Genomic DNA, 25,792 nt, shown 5'->3' with positions numbered 1-25,792 from the left:
AACTGTTTTGGAAGTGCAGGATACCTGGTCACCTTGGATAGGAGGTTTAGACTCTGCCTACAGATTTGCAGCCCCTGTCTCTGTGTTTAGCCATCTCCAAAAATAGGGGAGCCATCAATCTTTTCAGCAACAGTTTGCCAAGTATCTGCTCCTTATTTGGCAGGGTGGAACTTACAAAACCAGTTAAGACAATCCCTGTGTTCGGAGAGCTGGAGGGTGGATTGCACAGCAGTGGCTATGGTTTCTAGAGTAATGGCTCCAAACTGCCATGCCCACATTAGAGCTGTCCTCCAAAGCAGTTAGCTTTGGGGAGGGGGAGACTACACACTTACCTCCTGTTTCTCCACCAGCTTCCAGCAGTCTTCATGGCTGACCTTTTCCTTGTGTTTAGGTTTATTAATATGGTTCATACTTTGATTTTTCATCTCTCCATCAAGTTTTTCCAGAATGGGTCTGAATGAAACCTAGTTCCTTGTGGTATTACACGGACAAGCCTGAATGGTAAACTGTAACGCTCATTGAAACCAGAGAATTGTACTTTGGGGTTTGAATGAGCACATTAAGTTCAACTGGGAATAAGGACTCCAATCCTGTGGGTATCTTCTGACAAGAGGGAAAAGGGAATGACAAATACAAACTCCTGGCCACTTAAGCAGTCTGAGCCAGAATTTTTTCATTTTTATTTTTCTCCGTACTTACAAGACTTGATTATCTAAAGAATCGTTTGGGTCCTGATTTGGGTCCTGGAGACAGCTCCATGCTGTTGGTGACTTTTTTGTCTCGTGTGTCCATTGATGGTTTATATTGTTGGTCACTAGATGGTGCTCTTTCACTTTGAAATACCTTTTTTTTAATTGAGGCTTTTGCTTTTTTATTTTGTTTATTGTTCTGTTGATGCAGAGATGGTGGAAAATCAAATTCTTTCCTAAATTGGATCTGAGGTTTCCTGTCCCTCTGCAGATGCAAAGGAATTTTAATGTGATTATCCAGACTGCAAAGTAATAGGTTTCCAGATTGTCATACCACTCAGTACTTACTGTTAATTTATTTTGTGAAAAAACATTTTTTTTCTTTAGAAGCATTTTATGTTATATATACTTGGCCAATACATAAGAGACTACAATTACATTTTTTATGTGGTTTGATCTACTGTGTCCAACCCTTGATTTAAGAATCACTTGGGAAAACAATAGAATGCTGATTGCTGGGTCCTGGAGACCCAGGAACCTGTGTTTTAGCAAGTGCTGCCAGTGTGTCTGATGAGCAGGCACGTTTTGGGAAGCACCAGGCTGTGAACCCCCGCTGGAGGAATGAGCGTTTTTAGTAGACATTCATGTCAGAGTCAGCCTACAGTGGTTGAAAGCAAAGTTGAAGATCGTTGAGACCAAACTTTTGAGTGTCGACAGCTCTTGAGTAAATATTGCCTAGAGGAGTCCTAATGGATATGATAGGAATTACTAAAGAGAATATTTGTTTACGTAAGTGTGTTAAAGTTGGCCAGAGCCTCACACAGAAAGGGCGGTTCCTGTTAGGATTCATTAAGGAGCAAGCAGTGTGGACAGGAGGCTCTCCCAGCATATGGTGGTCGAACCTCAATTTTCCCCTACTTTTATTTAGGCTCCTCTCCTTATAATACCTGATATTTAAACATTTTAGAAAGTTTTAACCAATCTTGAGGTCTTTGATCTTCACAACGTCCCTTTGATGGGGGAAATGTCAGAGGAGGGATTAAAGAACAGAATAAGGAGAAGTGCCCAAGCCAGGAGCCTCCACTGGGAGACACAGTCTGGGGAGAGGGTGGGGCCGGAGGTGATGGTACCGACTCAAATTAAGCACAGCTGCGGGGAGGGCTCCCCAGGAGGCCAGATGCATTCCTGAGCTCTGAAGCTCCGTGGTGCACTGTTGTTGACTATGATTGCTCCATCCTGGTCCTGAGAGTGGGTAGCTTTAGAAAATGGTTTCCTTCCTCTTCCAGTCTTTCATTCCTGTCTGTCTGTCTGTCTCTTGATTCCTCTCTCTCTTTCAATGGCATTGATGACTGTGGGGTGGAAGAGGATAGCGTAAATCAGTTTCAGGAAGTATCCATAGTTTGACAAAATCTACACTAGATTATTTTAGATAATCAATGGTTTAGAAGGACTTGGGCAGAACTGCTTGCTCATTGTGGAAGTTGCTCAGCAAACATTGGCTAACTCTGTTGTTGACCTAAGTGTATGAAGTATACTTAGCAGAGAAGGCAGTGTGTTGTAGGCAGTCAGTAAGATTGGCATTATTAATGACTGTGATGATGGTAAATTTTCTGTTATTCAGCTTTATCACTAAAGCTAATGGTGTAGAACTTTCCGCTTACTCCAGGATGGTAGGGTAACAGAACACCCAGACTGCTGAGGAGACTTGAAAACCTGATTAAAGAGAGAATCCAAGAGGCATGTCCCCCCACCTCAAGAGCTTCAGCTCCGATGTCTCCCTGCACCTGGAAAATCCTAGCTCAGCCAACTGCCTCGCCTCCCCTACGCCTTACTTCTCAGTGAAGCCTAATGCCCCTTCCCATAGCTGGTCTTCCTGATCCTTTGTCCTGTTCTCCTTTTTCTTTTTTTTTCATAATAGTTATGTTCTGATATAGTAGGGAATTTGTTTATTTGATTTATTTTTGCCTCCCTGCACAAGACTGCAAGCTCCATGTGGACAGAGTCCTTCTTTGCTCTTTCGTTACTGATGTATCTCCCAGCCCCTGGAATAGTGCCCAGCACATGGTAGAGGTTCAGAAAATATTTGCTGAATGAGTGAATGCTTGACTGTCTAATATTCCCTGGCAGCAGTAAACAATAGACATAGTGCATATATATATATATATATATTTTTAATTGAAGTATAATCAGTTACAATGTGTCAATTCCTGGTGTACAGCATAATGTTTTAGTCATATATATACATACATATGTTCGTTTTCATATCCTTTTTCATTAAAAGCTGTTACAAGATACTGACTATAGATCCCTGTGCTATACAGAAGAAATTTATTTTCTATCTATTTTTATATATAGTAGTTAATATTTGCAAATCTCAAACTCCCAAATTTGTCCCTTCTCATCCCCTTTCTTCCCCGATAACCATAAGATTTTTTACTATGTCTGCGAGTCTGTTTCTGTTTTGTAGATGAGTTCATAGTGTCCTTTTTTTTTTTTTTTAAGATTCCACATATGAGTGATATCATATGGTATTTTTCTTTCTCTTTCTGGCTTACTTCACTTAGAATGACAATCTCCAGGGCCATCCATGTTGCTGCAAACAGCATTATTTCATTCTGTTTTTATGGCTGAGTAGTATTTAGATACAGCATATATTTAATCACTTGATACTAATTCTGAATAAATATTAAATATTACTGAGTGAAGATTAAGTGTTTTTCTATTAACCTTGATCCATAAAATATCTTCTAAATTATCACATAGTTTAAAGTATGGATCCAGAGTTAGAAATCACTGGATTATAATAAGCCCTGAACAGTTTTCTGGGCAAGTTACTTAACTGTTCTGTGCCTTAGTTTCCTCTGCAAGTAACCTCATAAAACCATGTGTAGATTAAATGAGTCAGTGCATTTTAAAGGCTTAGATCAGGGCCTGGAATGTAGCAAGAGATGAATTAATAAGGTGAATGCATAGACTCCTCAATTGTTTAAAAAATAATCACATGGTATTCTTATTTTGCAATTAAATTTAAAGTTGGGTTAGCTAGTGTTTAGAAGTAATAAAACATAGATAAATGCATGGTTTGGGTATTTTTCATATTCCTGTTTTTAGCACAATGACAATACACCTAGAATAAACCAAATACTGGGTTTATTATGGCATCACTTTTCTTATATTGTAGCATCAGTTTTAAAACAGAGTTTGGGGGTTTCTTATGAGCCCTTTGTTTCTAATTTCTTGTAGATCCCCATATTAAGGTTTCTGGAAAGAAAGAAGATGTTAAGGAAGCCAAGGAAATGATCATGTCTGTCTTAGACACAAAAGTAAGTGAATGTTAAGGACACTCAGATGTCAGAACCTTGTCTCTGCAAGGGCTGCTTCATGCTGTTATGAAAGAATCATTTGGAGAAGAAAAACCAGGAGAAAGTAATGGTGGGTTTTAAAATAAGCACGTGTGATTCTACAATGGATTTAAAGTTCTGTTTAAAATTTGAATAGGTTCTCTCATACTGGGTAATTGAATAATATATTCTCTCTCTCTGTATATGTATATGTATGTGTGTGTATATGTATGCATATATGTACGTATATGCCATCTTCAAAAAGTCATCGACCCTGATTGGTATAGGGCAAGTAAGAAAGATCTCAAGAATTAGCATATTTGCCTTCATGATACCAGTGGAAAACCAAAGGAATCTGTATGGCTGTGTGAGAGATGGCATGAAACTTAACACTTTGTCCTGTATGTTCCTCTCAGTGCAAGTATATGTAGAGAGAGACAATAGGGAAATTGAAGTATGTAAAACTGTGTACTTAATTGTGAGAATTTATTTTAATAAACACTTCTAAATCACTTACTATATGCCAGGCACTGAACTATGCACTTTACAAATATTAATTTGTTTAATCCTCAGAGCTTAACTCAGCACAGAGATAGATGCTGGGGAATTTGCCCAGGATCCAGTAGCTGATGGGTGGGGAAGTGATGTCTGGTTCTTAACCACTATGTTTTGCCACCTAGTATTCACTGAGATGGTTTCTGATCTCTTCCTCTTTCTTTTCTTGTTCCTTTTTGTTGTTCCTGTTGTTTCTTATTTTTAAGAATGATTCATCTTATAATTATTAAATATTTTAGAATTTTTTCCCTAAAAAGGATATCTTTTTCTTTTTCTTTTTTTCAATTTTAGAGGTTAAACTAAAAACTGTAAAAACTAAAATATTTCATGGATATAAGTTTAAAATTTAAGAATTTAGATGTAACACTACTGATATTTTTAACATCTTGCTGTATTTTGACTTTTTAATTTTACTTTCTAAGGACTGAAGAATTTCAATATCAATTTTGTAATTGATTCATAATCATAAGTCATAATTATTTATGAAGCCTTAGAATTTTACATTTTGCTTTAATATAACTAATCTGACACTCTGTATTGGTTTACTCAAGCCATTTACCCTGGAGATCTGTACTTGGTGGTCCCTTCATCACACTTCCTACCAGCAAGAATACTACATCTCCTTTGTCAAATTTGACATACAGTGGTAGAGAAGTTGTGGAAACGTTTGTAAATACTTTTTTTTATTCCATTCTGAGTTTTATTTTTACTTCTAGTTTTCTCTCATTGTTCAGTAGTCCTAGTAACATACATACTCAGCCTTGTAATTATTTTCATATGTTTCTAGTTATTTGAATTATGTTTCATGAATAAGGCCTATTAAAGAAAAAATGAGTTATTTATTTGTAATCGTATCTGAATTACATAACTGCCACTTTCTAAAACATTGTCTTGGTAAAGAGTGTATCTGTCTATTTCTTCTGACAAGTTTGTCTTTAAAATGAGAGTTTTTTTTTAACACCTTCCTTGTGGTATGATTCCTGTACAGTAAACTACACATATTTCAGATGTACAATTTGATGAGTTTTGATAGGTGTATAGTGGAAGGGCATAGTGCAGTGGTAGAGTGCTTGCCTAGCAGGCATGAGGTTCTGGGTTCAATCCCCCGTACCTCCATTAAACAAACAAACCTAATTCCCCCCAACAACAAAAGATAAATAAAAAGATAAACTTAAAAAAAAAACCCTGAGAATTTCTTTTTTATTAGCCAAAGAGAAATAGATAGAAATTGAACATTCATAGATTAAGATGATCTCATTAAGAAATCTGTAAGATCTCCTACTGGGTCACTTTGTTAATACAGTTCCCTTAGGGGAAAGGTGTTTGAAGGAATTGTTCTTTCCTTTTTCATGCATCAAGAAATAATACATTATTTCCATGTAGAGCAATCGGGTTACCTTGAAGATGGATGTTTCACATACAGAACATTCTCATGTCATCGGCAAAGGTGGCAACAATATTAAAAAGGTGATGGAAGAAACAGGATGCCACATCCACTTTCCAGATTCCAACAGGAATAACCAAGCAGAAAAAAGCAACCAGGTGCTTTGTCTTTTCACATGAACTTTTACGGGACAAATTACAGCTTGATTTTTCTGTATGCGTGTCTTCTTTTGGGAGAGGAGAGCAAATGAGTAACCACGCAGGCAGCACGTGGATAGACTGTGTGTCCTCCTCTAAGGAGACTGGAGGTGCCCTGCTTTTGTAAAGAGATGAGTTGTAGATGGGCCGTAAGTTCTTGGTCTCTACATGAGTGGTGGCAGAGAGGGAAGGATGTCAGGGCAGCATACAATGCGGTCCCCGTGGAAAGGCTCAAAAGGCCTGTGAGTTAGGAGAGGACCTGCAAGCTTGCCTGGTTCTAGCTCCTATGTTTTTCTGGGATTGTGTCTGCAGCATCGCACAAGCGGTCCTCCTGGCTACGGCACATCACATTCTGAGAGGCAGTGAATGAGTGTCTGACTTCCTCACATTGACTTAAATTGTGTCTGTCTTTAGTTTATACACATTTTTTTCCAGTTCTTGTGTTTGAAAATAAGTGGAACTCACCTGCCTACATGAAAAGGCTTTTAGTACTTGAAGAACAGGTGGTATTATTTGTGCCATTTAGAAGGTTTCTCTCCTGATCTAATCACAATACTAGGAATTAGGTCAGCCACAAAGATGAGTAAGATAGTGTTCTCTGGGGGGACTGATGGTGACAGTGGGCACGTACATAAGGAACTGGATACGAAGCCATGGATGAAGCGAGGGCAGTAATCAGAATATGTGACAGCTGGTGTGGCTTGGGCGTGGCTCACGAGAGCAGTGTCCTGGAGCCCCACCCCTTCCCCTAATGCCGAGAGTAGTTCTTTAGTGGATGCATCATAGGAAGGCCCAGGAGCTCCCAGGGGAGGGCTGCTGAAGCAATGGTTTTTTGCCAGGCAGCATGGGAGTAGTTCGTTATCTTGAGAACTTAGCGCAGCAGTATCACTGCACGTTGATGTTCATCTCGTATGCAGAGAGTTTGAACCAAAGGGAGAACATGCAGTGAACAGGAGAAATCATGAAGGGGGCAGGATGGCCTGCTGGGGCCTGTGATGTTTTAGGTAAATCCAGGAGGTGATGTAGATCACCGGACACAAATGTTAAAATACAGATTCTGATCAAGGAGGTCTGGGTTGGTGCCTGAGATCCTTCACTTTTAACGAGCTCCGAGATAAAGGCCCTGCTGTTTCCTTTCCTGGACAACACTTTGAGTAGCGAGGATGTAGATAACTGGAAAAACAGATGTGGGTCCAATTACAATAAATCTGACTCTTTTTTTCTTATTTTTGTAGGTATCTATAGCAGGACAACCGGCAGGAGTAGAATCTGCCCGAGTTAGAATTCGGGTAACTATTTATTACTTTATGGACTGTGAATCAGTGTCCGCGATGCTTGCATTGTAAGGCAATAAAAATATCATAGTTTACCAATCTATATCCAGGTCGTATGTTCAATATGTAGGAAATAGTGACAGAAATTGTTTCAATGTATTGAAGATGTTTCTTCGAATCATTCTGGATTTTATCTGACTTGGTTTCTCTGATGATTTTGAAATGATCAAAAAGATGCCTGAGGAAAAACGCCACAGGCAGTCCAGGTTACATACTCTCAGGTTTCACCAAAGGCTCCTTTCATTTAAAAAACTTTATACAGTCTGTCTAAGTTTATGGCTGTAATAAAAGCATTATGCTTTAAGATTCCATCTTTAGAAAAGAATGAATGAATTATACACATCTCTAAATGTCCAGCGATTTAACTGTCTGATCTGGGTTCTCATAATTTCATTTCAGGAGCTGCTTCCTTTGGTGCTGATGTTTGAGCTACCGATTGCTGGAATTCTTCAACCAGTGCCCGATCCTAATTCCCCCTCTATTCAGCACATATCACAAACGTACAACATTTCAGTGTCATTTAAACAGCGGTCCCGAGTGTATGGTGCTACTGTGATAGTACGAGGGTCTCAGAATAACACAAGTGCTGTGAAGGCAAGTGGTTTTGGTAATTCTGAACATTGTATGTGTATAGATCATGAAAGTTTTATTTTTTAAAGGATTTTAGATGAATTTGTTTCCCAGAATTTTTTTCTCTTACTGCATTCTGGTTTCTAGAACGTATTGAATTTTTCCATAGCTGTCAGAAGTGCAATAGAATCTTTCCCTTTGTGTGGACAGTTACTGTATAGGATTATTTCTCTCCCGCCCTTTCTCCTAGGAAGGAACTGCCATGCTGTTGGAACATCTTGCTGGGAGCCTGGCATCCGCCATCCCCGTGAGCACACAGCTAGATATTGCAGCTCAACATCATCTCTTTATGATGGGTCGAAATGGAAGCAACATCAAACATATCATGCAGAGAACGGGTGCTCAGATCCACTTTCCCGATCCCAGTAATCCACAAAAGAAATCCACCGTCTACCTCCAGGGCACCATTGAGTCTGTCTGTCTTGCAAGGCAATATCTCATGGTAGGTTTACTGAAATTAATGTTACACTGTACCCAGAGAGGTAAAAAAAAAAAATGTTGCTGCACATATTGTACCAGTGTGGTATTTATAGAAGTACTTTGGAATCCTGGTCAAATAAGGAAGTGTCTTGGTAAAAGGAAATAAAAGAATAAGGTATATAGTGCCTCACAGACTTAATTTCATTAGCTAGGTGAGTAATTTCCTTGCAGTCTTTGTTTTTTTAAACTTAGACTAAACATGGAAGAGGTTACAGTGAAAGAATTGGCTGTATTTTGTGAAAGGTGATTATTTTTTCTGATGTATTAGTTTGCTTTGATAAAGAAAGTCTTCTGTTTAAACAAAAGTTAAAAAATACATTAAAAATTTTTTTAATTTTTTATTGACGTATAGTCAGTTTACAATGTGCTAATTTCTGGTGTACAGCATAATGCGTCTGTTTTATACCTTTTGAAAATACATTTAAAATTTTACCCTCAAAGACATAAATTTTGGTAGCATGAAACTTTGAATATTTCATAAATCTCCGATACAATTTTAAAAATGCTATTTAAGCCATGAATTTGAGTGTTGTGCATTGAAGAAAAATAGCAGTTATATAATGTACTACTGCTTCCAACTTATAATTTGCAATTTTTCTTTCCTTCCTACATTCATCTAAAAACTCAGTGTGTAGGTTGATATATAGTAACAAAATGTACTGACATACTCTGGACTCACAAGTTTTCTTACTATAAACACCATTGTATTCTCCTGTTCAAGTTAGACCTTTAGTGACATTTGAATCCGTAAGCTTCAGGTGTGACCTTTGCTTTTATTAACTTGCAGAATTAGTTTTTGAGAAACTTACAGAAAATCCAATTTGTATTGTTGATCCAATTCTTCTGACAGACGACAATGTGTTATAATCAATACACTAATTTTAAGAAATTAATTTTGTGCATGATTTTTTGTAGCCAAGCTGACTTAGGCTATTTTTAATATACTACTAATTAGATAGCATTTTTGTATCCAAAGATCGTTATGATTATTCTTCACATTTTTTTGCACTGTTCAAATTCTTTAGATCTTATTCTGAGCTCAGTGAACTTTCAAGCATTCTGTGCAGTTATGAGTTCATATTCATACTTTGATAATACCAGCCAAAATATGGGTGTGCGGTAAGATGCAGTATTATTATTGCACAATCTTGAGAGATGTGAGGAAAGGATAAATTAAAAGGCTTTAACTTATGTTTTAAATGCCATCACTTTTTTTTGTATAGCAGTGTCCTTACAAACATCACTTATCCAGAGGAGAAACGGAACACAGTGATTTCATTTTAGTTCTAGTATGTTTGACGGTGACTTCTGAGACTTAACATGCAGACCCGTCAGTCAGTGGGCCAGCACTGAGTATCCTGTGCATCAAAAAAAATGTATGGGTTGTGGTTTCTATACTTAGTAGATGAGGGGACAGAAAGAAAGCATCAGAGATAAAAAAAACAGTGCTGAACTCTGTGGTGCTAAAAAATGAGATAGTTTAAAGAAGGGATAATAGTAGCAGTTTACTCCAGGAAGGAGGTTAAGGTTTGAGCTGCATCAGAAGAGAGGTACCCCAATACTTTCGATAAGTAAAGACCCCGATGGACAGCATTTCTTTAAAAGATAGTCAAGAGGGTGGTCTAGTCTGGAGGAAGGGGCGGACGTGAACACATGTAGGCCCATGACTGCACAAGCAAAGCTGGGCTGAGATGTGGGAGATTTTAAAATGCTGACACATGTTTAGATTCCATTCAGGAGACGACAAAAAGCCACTGCTGCGAGTCTTTGAGCCAGGGCACAGTATTGGTACCCTTGATGTGGTTGAGAAACTAGTTTCTGGCATTACTAACAAAACCAAAGTCAGAGAGTGGAGGAATTTTCCAAGGTGGAGAGTAGGTAAAAAGTTCAGAGCCAGAAACAGAAACATAAGATGTATATTTTTGTCATCCAAAAAATAGTTTCCACCCCTCAACATTATTTCCACACCAGCATTCTAAGCTGTGTGAAGGTACGTAACTTAGCTTTAATATTTTGGCTTGCTTCTTAATCCATAAAATACTGCATTCTTTGTAGGCATGTTACATTATCGGATGTTTAAATGAGTAACCTTTTAACCTCCCACACTTTCTCTCGTGATGTTTCCTAGGGTTGTCTTCCTCTTGTGCTGATGTTTGATATGAAGGAAGAAATTGAAGTCGATCCACAGTTCATTGCTCAGTTGATGGAGCAGCTCGATGTCTTCATCAGTATTAAACCAAAGCCAAAACAGCCGAGCAAGGTGGGTTCAGAGTCTGGACCCAAGGAGAACCGCATATTGTATCACATTCTGTATAGTTTTATTTTCATTTAAGTGTGTATTTGCCTATACATGAAACTAAATATTCTATATAATATCCATCATTATGTGTTATATTTAGTTATTTTATATAGATACAGATTTGTAACAACATTCATTATGATCATTTTATCTATGTGTTGGTTTTTGGAGTCCATTTGTGACTATTGTTTTTATTATATATGAGAAGGAAAGAGAAAACTTTTTTTATTAGTTTGCCATCTGGTAACTTGAAGGTTTACTAAGCTGCCAGAGAGTTGATAAGGCTAAGTAAACGTTACGTTCTGTGCGTCAGTATACATGTACATACCCGATGCAGTTCAGCAAATACCTAGGTACTTACTGTTTGTGAGCCGCTGGGAGATTCAAAGATTAGGTGCCGATTCTCTTTCATAAATATTTTACAAAATGACATGTCCCCAGTTCAGCCTTCTTGGAATTTCTCCTCTAAGATGTTGCAAAATTTCATTAATTACATGTACTGCCCAAATTTAATGGGATAATTATGATGATATCAAGTCCTAGTGAACATGTGAGGAAAGAGGAATGTACCTACTTTGAATCGTGTACATTGGCACAGCCACTTTGAAGAGCCATTTGTAACCATCTGATCATGCTGGAAAAGCGGACGGGCTTCCCACCCGCCCCCAGCAGTTCTGCTTCTAGTTAGACATGCTGATGAAGCTTTGTATCAGAAGTCGAAGGACAAGGACGGTGCTTTAAAAAAAAAAAAAAAGAAAGAAAAGCAAGTTGTGGAATAACACATACTACATGGTAACATTCATGTATACATTTTATTATAGTTGGTAAAACACCAAACAATTGTAACTTCCATTTTTTAAATTTCTGAACTGTGAATTTTATCATAGCTGCCTATGGTATGCATGTAAGATGCATTACTGTATACAATTTTGTATATGTGTAAATAATGTGGTGTTCGGTGGCCAACTTAAGAAAAGCAAACACGCCTTCCTCAGAAGCAAACCTTAAAGGAAAAAACAGGATTGCTTCTTAATGAACTTGACATACCGAGTTGCACGTTAGAGAATAGGATACTAATTTTATGTATCGTGGAGCTTTACGCTTGACTAATCTGCGCTGACTGGAGTCACTGTAGGTACCAGGACTGAAGGATACAGACAGAAGGGACCTCTGAGGACTTGGGCATGTAGAGATGCACAGGCATAGGAAGATTTCTGGAGCTGAGCGAGAAGTGAGCCGGGGTCAGGGGAGAACAGGTTGTGAGAGCTCTGAGAGCTTGAGTGGCCCCAGGGCCGTGTGATGCTGTCTCGCTGGCCCTGAGGCTGACCACTGCCCTCACTGCTTTCTCAGCCACACGTTTTCTTCATTGTTCATCGGAGGCTTTCCCCCTTGGGTGCACATTTTCAGTTCTGCAGATGGGTCCATTGAGGAAAAAAAAATGATTTATTGTCTGGAAATGAATTTTACCACAAGCTTTGCCACAGATCTGTCATCGATGAGGAATAGTGGCACCTCAGGGTCCGTTAGTTAACTAGTAAACTGTAAATGTCAAATGTGACTGTTACTGTGCAGTCTATATATGGTGACAAGTTGGATTTGTTTTGGAAAGACGAGGTGCAGGGGGAGGGGAGCTTTCGTGTAAAGGCAAGAGGATGTGAAGAAGAATGGGCTGAGGGACGGCCCCAAGTCGCAGCCCTCTGACTGCCCCTCCACAGCTGCGCCGTGACCGTGGGCAGCGAGGCCCTGAACCTCACTGAACAGGAATAAAAATTCCCACCCCATAAGCGTTTGGCAGGAATTGAAATATATGTGCAGCTTCCATCAGTGCCTGGCACACAGGCCACACCCAGCAAATGGTGACTAACATTTCATGGCCTTACCAAAAGGACTGAGCTTCAGAAATAAGGGGTTAGAATTTGCAGTTGATTTTAAAGCAGCATTAATCCAGTGCCTGAGTGGAATTCTTATTACCATATTCATTTCTCATCCTCCTCCCCAATTCATTGTGGACTACTTGCATGTCACTTTTTTCTTTCTCATTATGTGTTTTCATAGTCTGTGATTGTGAAAAGTGTTGAGCGAAATGCCTTAAATATGTATGAAGCAAGGAAATGTCTCCTCGGACTTGAAAGCAGTGGGGTTACCATAGCAACCAGTCCGTCCCCAGCATCGTGCCCTGCCGGCCTGGCATGTCCCAGCCTGGATATCTTAGCTTCAGCAGGCCTCGGACTCACTGGACTAGGTATAAAATTTATTATTATAGCTCTTCTCAGTCACTGGGGGATTGCATATCCAGTTCCCTTTCTTTCTGTCGTTAGAGGCTACATTTTAAAGGCAATGTTTCTCCCTCTTCAGGCTCTTAAGATCAGGTGAAAAGCAACAAAACTCGAATCAATCCATTTTGATTTTTTTTGTTAGACTCTATGGATTTCTGTTACCCAGATTCTTTTTATTTCAGCATAAATAATCAAGGTCTGGCTGTTTTATTTTCAGTGGCTGTGTTTGTTCTTCTAAATTAAGAATGCCATTGAGAGTGAAATGAGCAGACTGACTGTAATTTATGTGTTTGTTCTCCCTTGCATTTGCAATATTGCCATCAGTCCCTAGAGATAAAGATTATCCAGTGTGCTTTTCAAAAAGTAATTGCAAATCTGCAAGAGAGATGGGGAGAAGAGGAGGTGAAAGCAGGCAGGACCCCCACTCCCACAGGCGAGGCCTGCCTTGCCCAGACACAAAGGAAATCTAGCCTGTGGCCACCAAGGGAAGCAGACGGACCTGTATTTATATCTAAGGTGAAGTAGAGAAAGATGAAAGGACAGCATGATCTCAGTGCTTTAGTTCCTTGAGAGAGTAGGGTAGGGTGAGCCACTTAACAGTCATGGGGTGATATGTGTTGCCTCATTTACAGATTCCCATCTTGCAGGCTGAAGCTCACTGCTATATTACAGTTATGCTGGGTTCACTACTTTCTTGCACATTATATTAAAAGTTAATGTAACAACCCTCCCAAATCATTCTGCTTCATTCAGTGTTGATTTGAGACAGAAAAGAAATATACTTTCAGCAGGCTTTAAATTTTTTAATAGCTATTCTTGCTTTTAGAAAGTGTAATACGGTTTACTATGATTAGGATTCCAAATAGCCCTGCCCAGACACCATTACAGGTAAAGTCAGATTCCTACCCCACCTTGGCCCCTGATCTCCTACAGTTGAGGAGATCTGAAGAGTCGTAGTAACACTGCAATGCGTGTGAGTCGGGAAATTGCCAGTCAGGTGACTTAGCAGGAACTGAGTTCCTCCTGCACTAGAGAGGGAAAAAGTGGACAAAAGATCAGAGTGACTTAATTTTTAAAAATGTTTTCATGACTATCCCTATCCTGTAATACTTAATGCTCTAAGTATTCCCGGAAACTTATTATACAGATTCACACTTAAGAATATATTTGAAATGCCTAAAGGGAAATTTCATTACTAAATCAAACATTTAATCCTTAAAAGAAGCAAAAACCCTCAAATATTATTTTCCTGAGAAAAGTTTTCATATGCGTTGAGATGGACCACAAAGAAGTCATGGATGTGTTTTGACATCCACACGAAAACATTTCCAGGTAGGCTAGCCCGTCTACAAATGGACAGAAGGAAGCCATCCCACCGCAGGCAGACATCCCCTATCCACAGCTAATTGTAAGTGGTTTGAAAAGAGGTTGTTTGGAAGCTGGTGACAAGTGAGTTATGCAGATAAATAAAAATGGGTTTCCACTGGAGCAGAGGTGTGCTCATCCTGGCAGTCGAAGTGAGTCCAGAGCTGCAGGGGGGTGCTCAGCGACTGGGCTGCTGTCCTGGTCCAGGCACACCTGTCTTCCATTTCCGGATCACCATCTACTTCTGGATAAGCTGGGTCCTGTGCTGGAGTTGTGCACATGCAGTGTTTCATGCGAATATTTGAAAGAAGGTAGTCTATCATTCATATGTTATATTTAGAAAATATCAGATTATGTGCGTGTGATTCCAAATGGCAATATTGGTTCCATCTGTATTTTAAAATCTTAAATTTATGTGTATTGACTTCACATTCATTCATTACAGGTCTTTTGGGACCCACCACCTTGTCTCTAAACACTTCAACTTCTCCGAACTCACTCTTGAATGCTCTCAATAGCTCAGTCAGTCCTTTGCAAAGTCCGAGTTCTGGCACCCCCAGCCCCACATTGTGGGCACCCCCACTTGCAAATACTTCAAGTGCCACAGGTCAGTATCATTTAAGTATAACCAAAGGCATGTATCCTTAGACATGATCAGTTTTTAAATGAAATTTATGAGTGGTTCTATTTCCTCAGGGAAAAATTTTGGTTCAAAGCATACTGTAGCCAGACAGATTCCCCAGTGTGTAAATTAGCTAAAATGAAGCATAGCAAAGCAGTGAGTTTTTTCATAAAAGTAATATGTAATCTTCCAATGTGACAAGCAGATCAGGAATAAGAGCATGATGTGCAGGGGACAGTGGCAAAGGCACAGAAGGGTCACTGACCCGGCAGTGAGGAAATGCAGGTTCTACTTTGACAGATTTGCTTGGTTAGCCACATGCACGAGCTGAGTCCAGCTCGTGTCCTCCTCTGCACAGTGAAGAGCTTGGATTAAATATTCTCTGAAATGTTCTTCCATTTTCATAATTTTTGTGTTTTTATAGTAATATGTTAAACCTGTTAACAGAGAAGTATCAAAATTGAATTCTCTTCTGAATGTGCAGCAACAAAAATGACATTTTTTGTTGTCATTACTGCAAATGATAAAATAATATGTGTTGATTCTAAATGTTTTTCCTGTCTAACATTTGCCTTCATGAAATGTTGTAGGTTTTTCTGCTATACCACACCTTATGATTCCATCTACTGCGCAAGCCACATTAACCAATATTTTGTTGTCTGGAGTGCCCACCTTCGGGCACACAGCTCCATCTCCGCCTCCTGGCTTGACGCCTGTTGATGTCCATATCAACAGTATGCAGACAGAAAGCAAAAAAATCTCTGCTTCTTTAAATGGACATGCACAGGTAATGCCCTTCAGCTAGAATCATGTGATCAGTGCTGTTTGTGAGGGATAAGCCACGGGTGACACGTTTAAGCTTTCACTGAAATGAATTTTAGAATTATGACCATATCTGTATGTTATTTTTTTCTATTATTATTTCAGTCTCCAAATATAAAATATGGTGCAATATCCACCTCGCCGCTTGGAGAGAAAGTGCTTAGTGCGAATCATGGTGATCCTTCCAGACCAACAACTGGATCTGAGCAGGTGTCTCCCAAATCAAACCCTGTGGAAGGTACCTTTCCTTCTGCTCTGCATTTTGGATAAAGGGGATTGTAGAAAGTCTGTGCAGTGATTTTAAGTTGGTTTTGCTAACTGGTCATAACTCATCCTGCCTCTAGTATGCAGAAAGACAATATCTTGAATAAAATTCCAAAGAGCATGGTGAAAGATAAACTGAAAAGGACTTTTCCACAGAAAGAATCACTTTCCCATTACATTGGACTCCCTCAATTAAACTGAATGTAATTGTGTAGCAGGAAAGCATCAGTTTACTGTGTGTGTGTGTGTGTGTGTGTGTGTGTAATTTTTTCCAAGTAGAGTATTTCTTTTTATAACTCCTTCATCCCCTAAGAGTCTTTCAAAAATATGAGCATCTTTTCTTCAAATTTCATCCTGAGATTTTGAGACAGCCTGAATTTAAGATGTCTTCTTTGCAGCTGAAAATTGTTACATTTATGTCTCTACAGAGTTGGATTCTGATTTGTTTCCACTGCAGGTGATTATTGATTTTAAGGTGATGATCGGATTTTACTTTTTTCTCTCCTCCTCTGCAGGTTGTAATGATGCTTTTGTTGAAGTCGGCATGCCTCGAAGTCCTTCTCATTCTGGAAATGCTGGTGACTTGAAACAGATGATGGGTCCCTCCAAAGTTTCCTGTGCTAAGAGGCAAACAGTAGAACTATTGCAAGGCACGAAAAACTCACATTTGCAGTATGTATTTTAATCTTAAAGGCCCTTGATCCTTTGAAGGAAAGTGTATAATAGGCTGGAGTTGTTTTAAACTCAGTAGTTCATGCTCTTTAGTTCAAGTGAGTTTGATTTTATCCACGAGTTTTTTCATTTCTCTTTATAATTATCTTTTTTTTTCCTTTTAAACTTTTTAAATTAAGAAATAATACCTGGTAACTTTTACCACTGCTATAAAACAAAATTGAACTGAGTAAATTTAAAGATCAAGTTGGCTTTATTTAACGATTCATGCATCAACAGCCATCCTATTTAGCAAATAGAAAGGAGCTCCAAAGAGCTGCAGGAAAGATTTTTAAAAGCAGAAGGAGGGTGGGACAAAGGATTCATAAACAAAAGAAAGGTTTATTTCAGACAAGGTCACCTTCCTTTGGGAGAAGGCACGGATCAGTCAGGTGGATTACCTCACTAGTGCTGGCCAAGAAATTCTAGATAGGGCTGGCTAAGATTACATTCCTAGGAGAGGCTGAAACTGGTTAGGTTAGGAATAAAGTCTTGGTTTGCCGACAAGGGGTTTAGCACAAATGACTCCATTTTGGGACTGTTGTGTCCAATTCTCTCCTTTTGATCAGACTCAGCCTAAGCAAGAGATGTGAAAATTTTGAGGCGTTAGTCCCACTCTCAGGATTCTGTAGTTCTTACAGCTTTTACTGATTCTCTGTGTGACATTCACAGGTCATGATTTTTTGTTGTTGTTGCATCTCTGTGGTATTCAGAGGTCATGACTTCAGGCTCACAATTGTTTGCTCAGTCATTTTCTTCATTTCTTTTCTGGCATTCAGCTGTTAGGGAGATCATTTGCTTGGTGGTTAGTGGCTGTGAACGTGCATTTAAAACTTTTGAGAGAATGCAATGCACCAGGGAGATCATTATGACTATCTGTGGTCCCCCAGACTCAAACCAACCAAAATTAAATAAGTTAAAGAAAGCCCTTGCTGAAAGAGTCATTTTTTTAAAGCCAAATGGCTTGCTCAGTGACCTTATGTAACTGACTTTTAGCTTCCCCAGAAGTGTTATTCCAGGTGCAGCAAGTGGTGTTGGCCACAGCACAGACACTTCCTTGCTCAGCTAAAAGACAGTCAGAGGCTATCCCATTGTCAAGAACAACGCTGGTCAGAGAGTCTAAGGATGTTTGTTAGGCATCTATTGTCTTAGTAGTAGATTCTACCATATTTTCAAGAGTTAAGGAGAGGTTCCTGATAATGGTTGACTTAAATGTACTCATAACCATGGGGGTAGGGCTCTGCCATGGAATGTGAATCCTGAATCATGAAAGCCTCTTGATAAGTCTTCTCTAACTCGACAGTGTAAATTCAGGGGAAGTTGCTTGGTGAAGTGTCTCAGTTTGATCGTAAATAATTAGGGGCACAGTTAGATGACCTAAGAGACATTGCCCAGTTGATGCACACGCCATCTAGGCATCCATATCCCAGGGAGAACGACAGCCACCACAGACAGAGATAAATACTGTCAGGGCACAAACTTCTTCCACTAAAGTGGCTCTGTTCGGGGCTTCATTCGCAGGGGCTGTTGGATTTGCCCACTCAAGCTACTAGTTTATTAAGTGTTCAGTGCCTTTAGAAAGTAAATCTAACGAAATAAGTTCTAAATGCCAGAGGTTACCCCCTCTTAGCAGTGGCCTTGGGATACAGGTGACGGTATTATCTTTCCAGTACAATTCTGAGTAAATGAAAGAAAAGGAGAAGTATAAAGTCTCGTTTAAAGTATAAAGTCTCGATCTCGGGTCTTGGGAGGAAGCAGTCTACCTCAGTCACTTCTCTCACTAGTCAGCTTGAGTCTTCGGTCTCCGGCTGGTGTGCAGGACTGGATGTCGGGTGGAGGCGTCTTCAGCTGTGAGGTGTGTGCCTAGGGTCCTGTAGTTTAGCTGCCATCTGGGTAGTGAAGATGATCTGACGTAGTGCCTTCCAAGGAGACTCAAACACTTCTTCTTGTGATAATGTAAGATAATAAAATGCCTGTGTGAAGAGATGAAGTGAGGGGACTGACGTAGGCATTGCTATGTCGTGTTAGGCTTCTACTGACCTGGTGGTGCGTCAGAAGGAGTATTGTCTGCTCCAGGAGGTCCTAGATCGTTGAGCCATGATGGTGTTCATGGCTGGGGATCCCAGGATGGAGTGGAGGGGGATGGCCACTTCACCACACTTCTCAGAGAAGCGCACTGTTTAAAACTTACGGCTTGCTTATTTCTGGAACTTTTTATTCAGTATTTTCAGACCAAGGTTGATTGTGAGTAACTGGAACCATGGAAAGTAAAACCGCATATAAAGGAGGACTACTGGATTTAATTTACTTATTTTATATGAGCATTTAATTTTTTAAGCCATTTAAATAGAGGTTTTTTACAAATTAATTTTGGCAGTAACATCTGAAGGTGGAAAATACCATACATCTGCAACACATATGTAGGCACACATAAATAGTCTCAAACAGAGACCTTTTGGATTTCATTTTTAAATCACTGCCATGGATCAGGTACAATAATACAGAATTCACTAGTTATAAAAGAAGTTGGATATTAAGTTGTTTTTCTGGTAGATGGAGTAAGTTAAGTTTACCTACTCAGATGGTTAAAGCATTTGTGGGGAAGCCACTTAAAAGATTTTTTTATCTACCTTTGTTTCAATGACTGTTTCCCTTTTGTTTATCTTCTGATAAGATTACCTCCCTGAAGTTTGTAGAATATTTACATCTCGGAGGTACAGGGAAAGAATGCAAGTTTCTCCAAGGACTTTGGTTTCCTAAGGGTAGAATTTCTACAATGCTTATAAGCCTTTTGGGATAAATAGGGGAGGTTTGAGGATTGGAAAAAGGCATAGGTGGATTTTGAACTACCTCTAGAGCTGTATTTCTAGTTTGCAAAGATTTGTGAGATACAGTTGCTCTCAGTTCCTTAAAGAATTGGGTTGCAACCTAAACGACATCATAGTTTGATCCACCCATCCAACTACATTATTCTTAATTTGCTTTAAAAATTATGTATATAATCAGGGAGAAGATTTCTAAGATGGAAATCAGAAGATTTCTGTGTTTTAGTAAATCCTTTCACAAAGGCTTAAGAGGGATTTTCTTTCCCTGAGTTTTTGACTTAAGGGAAGAGGCCTAAAAAGAATTCCTATCAGGCTCTGAATATCAGCTTCCAATTTCTGACCAACTTCTGACTAGAGGGCTACTTTAAAAAATTCTTTTAACCTAGTGTACAGTAGGGACAAACAGTAAATATTTCTGGCGGTAGTGAACAACCTCATGGATTTCAGAAGTGCTCCCCAAGAGGGTGCAAAAGATATTTTATTTTCCTCTCTTTATTGGGCTCTACAGACAGAGCCCCAGGAGGGCTGACTCTGGCGAGAATTCCCACCTTTAACCAGCTCCTGCCAGTTTTCCCGGATGCCATATGCAGACCCCAAGTGGGGTTTAAGGAAGTGGGTGTAGCTCAGTATTGGCTAGAATTTGGCAGTTTTTCATTAATTTTAATTTAGTTTCCCTTAGCTATTTAGGGGAATAATGTAGCAGTTTACCAGAAAATTCCTCAGAGTCTCAGCAACTCTGGGAGGGTCCCATAGAGGGGCTCTCCCTTTGACAGTAGATACAAGAGGGTCTATAAGACCACTAATTTGGCAGACTTCTATTTAGTCTTGAAGTCTCTTCAGAGTGGAAAGACATTTGAGACAGAGTAGAAAGACATTGAATAAGTGCTCAAACAAAGGAGGGTAGAGGGGAGCAGGAGGAGTCACATCAGTCTCATAGTCCCTTGTTTAGGTACCTCTGGTGTCTTTAATTTTTCATTAGCCTTTTTGCAATGAATCTTTCAATGAATCTGTTTTGGAATTTTGAAGCCCTTTGGAGGCGTCTGCATGCCAATTAAAATAGGTGTCCCATTCTGTTTGATTTAGGAGCCCTTGCTTTTAAGTACAACTTCTTAAATAATGTTATCTATTTGGAATGTTCTTCATAATGGCCATTGTAATTCTGTGTTGTCTTTAGTAAGACTTGGCCATTTTTGTAGATATCTGTAGCTTCCAGGATCATAGTTCTTAGACATAAAACAAACAGGTGTACTGGCAGAAAGCACACTTAACTCTTTGTGTTTTAAGAATCCCATTTTTTTTAGCCAAGCTATTTGTGTCTTGGAGCCAGGTTAATACCTAAGAAGGATGTGCCACAGGTTTTGGGATTCTGTGGTGTTTTACAAACTGAACCTTGTTGCAAAGAAATCTTTTTGAGGTTGGTGGGTGATCTAGTGTCAATCTAACCTGCTCTGTGGCCTAACACAGGAGCCTTTGCGTTAGGCGGCTAGTGCTTTAACAGCTTTTTAAGTGTGCCACTTGCACTCACCAATTTTTGAAGCCTTTTGGCTTCTGACATTCCTGGTAGCAATAGCCTTTATCTACACAAAACAAGACAAACAAATGTGTACACTTCATCAGTAACCAAGAGATGCTGTGTCCTGGCCCAGAAAAGGCCCTTTGTATACCGCCAACAATTCCCAGCATGGAACATTGGCCTGGGAAAGGACTGAACCAGAAGTCCTCAACAAATGGGAACTAACAGTTCCCACATGGGTCTTGGGACAGAATCAAAGCCTGGGTTTTCCACCAATTAAATGAGAATCGTGGTCTGAAATAAAGGCTAGGGGCTTGGGCTCCAAGTTAGAATTGTCTGCCAGCTCAAGCTGACCTGCCCTGTACTGGAAAGCCAGTTAGATTGGGAGCTCCCTGCAAAGAAAGCAGAGCTCAGAACCAAGAGGAGATTACCTACAGCCCTCAGACACAGTGAGAGAGACAGAGAACTCAAAAGGGTTTGTGGGTGCTACACCTGTGTTTCTTATTGTCCCCAAAGCTGTTGAAATCTCCTGCAGTCCTATCACTGCCACTTAATCAGTTAAAAAACAAAATCCAACTGAGTAAATTTAAAGATCAAGTTTTCTTTATTCAGCAATTCCTGAATCAGACAGCATCCCATCTAAAAAGTAGAAAGAAAATTCGAAGAGCTGCAGAAAAAGAAAGATTTTTAAAGGCAGAAAGAAGGAGGGACAAGGAAGTCAAAGAAAGAATTATGTCAGTCAGGGTCAAGGCAGTGAGCTATCAGTCAGCTTCCCTCCCTAGTGCTGGCCAGGAACGTCCAGACTGACTGGCTGAGGTTGTATCGCTAGGAGAGACGGAAACCGCAGTCAGGTTAGGGATAAAGTCTTAGTTTGCTGACTTGGATCTTAGAGCAAGTGACTCCACTTGGGGCCTGTTGTCTCTTTTTTAGTACCTTTAAGTCTTCTCTATCGTTTATGTCTGGGTCTTCTAAACCATCTATATGCCTCTGAGACTTTAATATTCTCTCTGCTTTTCAGGAATCAGCAGGGCAATTTTTACTCTCTGATTTTTGCTATTAGAAATTTTCCTGCTGTGAATTCACCTTCATTAGCTTTGAGTTTCTAAGCTAAACTATGGCTCCCTTGTTCCAAGGCAGTTAATTGTTCACCTTGGTAATAAATACTTGGCAGTATCATGATTTTAATTACAACTTACAGGAAGTATAAATACTTAGGTTAACTATAACTGTCTCTTGCCATGGCATCGTTACAGATGTGTTATCCTTACTCTATTTTCTTTTTCCATTTATTGTATTTTTTCAAATAGGCAGTCTATTCACGTTTTAAAGAAAAAAAGAAAAAAATGGAATGCTTCTACATTGAAAGGTTTTGCTCCCTTGCACCTCCATCCACCCAGTTTCTCTATTTTCTTATCTGTCTGCACAGAATAGAGTATCTTTAGGCAAATGTAGCATATATATTATTTCCTTTTTCTCAACAAAATGCTTGCTTTTATAAATTCTGGTTAATTACCATTGTCTTCATTTTGTCCAAATCTGTTTTATCTGTGTTTTTATTTACATGGTACTGATACCCCAAATTTAACATTATTTAGTATAGGTCAGAGAAATGATTTTATTTTCTCTCTATATTGATGCATTTAAAGTACATACCTGTTACTTTCATCATTAAATGTGATCCCTGAGTGTTTTCTGACTTTTTATTTCTTATCTGCATTAAGCTGCAGTCTCCAGAATGGTCTCCCTGCCTCCAGTCTCTTGTTGGCTTGATCAGTGCTTTATTTTGTTCTAGGAATTTCTGTCACATTCTGGCTCTAAAACCACCAATGATCTGCCTTACATGCTTCCTTTTCTTTGCTTATGCGGTTCCCACTGAGTTGCTCTTCTCTTGGCCTTTTGCACTGGTGAGCCTGAAGGTGTCCTTTGAATTCCAGTTCCCATACCTATGTGAAGCCTCTGAACTTTTGTCAAAGTTCATCACTCCTCCTTTTATATTCCAACAGCCCTTTCTAAATTCCTCTGAATTCCCCTGGCACAAGTGAGTAGTGAATGATAAAAAGAAGAACGCATAAAAACATCAGCTCTTTGACTAATACTGTTTCTTATTTCTGATTTACTTGAGCTTACTGTGCAGTTGGATTTGAACTTGAGATGCACGTACAGGGCATTATCAAGTCTTGTAGCTCAGATAAGTGTCCCCCATTTTAAGAAGCACTTTCATGCTCTTCCCCTGCACCCTGAACAGATGGTAAAGGATATTTATTTATCTGCTACTTTTATCATCACAGACTTATTAGCAATGTCATGTATGTTTCACACAGATGAACTGGACCACCTGCATGCCTTCAGATTAACTTAGTCTGCTTACGTCAGTGATATCTCCTTGATGTATACAAATTAAAAATCTTGTCTGTATGTCTATTTCATATATACCAACTACAGTATATCGTTATATTTAATGTGTGTGAAAAAATATCATGATAGTTTCAGCACCAGCTCTGGGGTCAGAAAATCTGGGTTCAAATCCCAGCTCTACCATTCACCAGAGATGTGATCTTAGACAAGGTACTTCCCTCATCTGAAAAATAGGGATGGTAATACTGCCTTCCTCATAGTAGTGCCGTGAGGATTAAATGAGATAATAACCTGTAAATGGTTGACAGCGGTAAAAGTACATAGTAAATGTGGCACCTAGAAACATTGGGTCCATTTGTATGGAACAGTGGAGCGTTCAATTCCAAACTCTCTTTCACAGCAGCACTGACAGGTTGCTCTCAGATCCTGAACTGAGTGCAGCAGAAAGCCCTCTGGCTGACAAGAAGGCTCCGGGGAGTGAGCGCGCTGCAGAGAGGGCTGCAGCTGCCCAGCAAAACAATGAAAGGGCCCGCCTGGCCCCACGGCCGTCATATGTCAATATGCAGGTAATGATAAAAATAAAAAGAAATGGGTAAGTCATCCAAATGTAGGGTGCCTGGGTAAGGGAACAGGGAGTTCACTGAGTCTTAAGCAGGAGAACAGAAATTAAGTTTTCTTTCTGCATGCTGGCCAAAATTAAATTTAAATTTATATGTACTAGTTAGGAATTGGTTTTGGTATAAACATTAAAAATGAAGTGCAGGATTTAGTTTAAGTGAGAATTCTTTAAAATATAATATTAAAGATGACATAAATGATCTATATCACTATGTCTTATGCAAATGACATTTTTCATCTGTTAAAAAGAATTTAGATAAATGTGAGAGCTGTTATTTCTCAGCATTATTGCCTCATGTCATAGTCTTGGATAAATAGACATAATATCCTTCTATCTGTGAAACGAAGATAATAACTTTGTTTGGTGTCCTTAGTCATTATAAAAATAACTAATGTGAGGCTTTAGTTTTCCAAAAGTAGATGCTAAATATGATTGATGATTATGTTGGTTCACAGATATTTATGATTATTTTACACTTTCTTCTGCCAGGATTTTCTCTGTATCCATTTTCAAAATACTAGGTTAAGTACTCAAAGCAGACTATTGATCATGAAATTCAGAATTCTGATCTTTATATCGATTGCAGTATGAAAAATAAGGATTTTGTGCTTTTAGAGATGCCTATAAACTTTTGATTTTAGTGTCGGAATCACTGGGTAGACTTACCTACTTTAGTAAGGGATTTATCATCCTTATCCTCCACCTCCAAAAAAGGGAAAACTTTTCACAATATCTTGCAAACAAAGACACTGTCACAGGTATATCCAAGAAATTAATTCATGGAACTAAATTGTATTTCTATAATGCCAGTGAGCACTGCAGTACAATCCTACATGTCTGTTTTTTAAATCCTTTGCATCTGAACATTTTCATGAGTTTTTAGAAGAATGTTTTTATAAAAGCCATGGCCTTTATAAAGTACAAAGTTAAAAAAAGACATTTATTACATTTTCTCTGGTGGGTTTATTTTCAGTTAATATAAATTAGAATTCTCTTATCATCTAAGAAGTATCAAATCCCTTTGTGAACCCTTTATGGTTTTTGTCCATTTTGTGATTCTCATCTTTTCCATCAGGCTTAAACCTACAGTGAACCATTTTCATGGTCCTTTCTTTTAGGATGGATATGAATATTCTTGGTGATAGTGTTTCAACTTAAATAGATGTATTTATGCCATTAGTGAAGAGCTGACTCTTAAAAAATCACTAAGAAGTCAATAATAATAGTCACTGAGCATTGACAGGGAGGAAGATGGAAGACTTCCCTGATTCCTTCAGCTAGAAATGATCTCTGTCTCCTGATTGTTCTTGGAGTTCTGTATCTCCAGCTCTCTCTTCACATGTTTCTCACTTTCTAATTTATTTTGCAGTTATTTCTTTCACCCATTCCTGCTAAGACTCTACATGCTTCGAGGCTATAGATTATTCAATTCATTGTTGTCTTCTTCACAAAGTGCAGCACAGTCCCTTTAACCAAAAGGCATTGATAAATATTTATTGAACAAGTGAATT

The 25,792-nt window shown here is 39.0% G+C and overlaps 1 protein-coding gene across 6 annotated transcripts in view; it reads left to right on the top strand.

The window, feature by feature from the left end:
• The window catches only part of BICC1 (BicC family RNA binding protein 1), a 330,629-nt gene that overhangs the window by 286,618 nt on the left and 18,219 nt on the right, over positions 1 to 25,792 (top strand). For 5 of the 6 annotated variants that reach the window (XM_072971490.1, XM_072971491.1, XM_031682482.2 and 2 more), the window contains 12 exons: positions 3,933 to 4,012; positions 5,969 to 6,127; positions 7,402 to 7,455; positions 7,900 to 8,094; positions 8,321 to 8,572; positions 10,739 to 10,870; positions 12,965 to 13,151; positions 14,996 to 15,157; positions 15,763 to 15,959; positions 16,100 to 16,232; positions 16,774 to 16,930; positions 24,063 to 24,228. In XM_072971490.1, coding sequence (XP_072827591.1) covers positions 3,933 to 4,012; positions 5,969 to 6,127; positions 7,402 to 7,455; positions 7,900 to 8,094; positions 8,321 to 8,572; positions 10,739 to 10,870; positions 12,965 to 13,151; positions 14,996 to 15,157; positions 15,763 to 15,959; positions 16,100 to 16,232; positions 16,774 to 16,930; positions 24,063 to 24,228 — 1,874 coding nt within the window. The remainder of the gene's footprint in view (positions 1 to 3,932; positions 4,013 to 5,968; positions 6,128 to 7,401; positions 7,456 to 7,899; positions 8,095 to 8,320; positions 8,573 to 10,738; positions 10,871 to 12,964; positions 13,152 to 14,995; positions 15,158 to 15,762; positions 15,960 to 16,099; positions 16,233 to 16,773; positions 16,931 to 24,062; positions 24,229 to 25,792) is intronic. The other variant, XM_031682483.2, reaches the window with a different exon arrangement.

This window comes from Vicugna pacos, chromosome 11 (assembly GCF_048564905.1).
Source record: "Vicugna pacos chromosome 11, VicPac4, whole genome shotgun sequence".
Taxonomy (NCBI): Eukaryota; Metazoa; Chordata; class Mammalia; order Artiodactyla; family Camelidae; genus Vicugna; species Vicugna pacos.
This window is presented reverse-complemented; position numbering and strand designations above follow the sequence as displayed.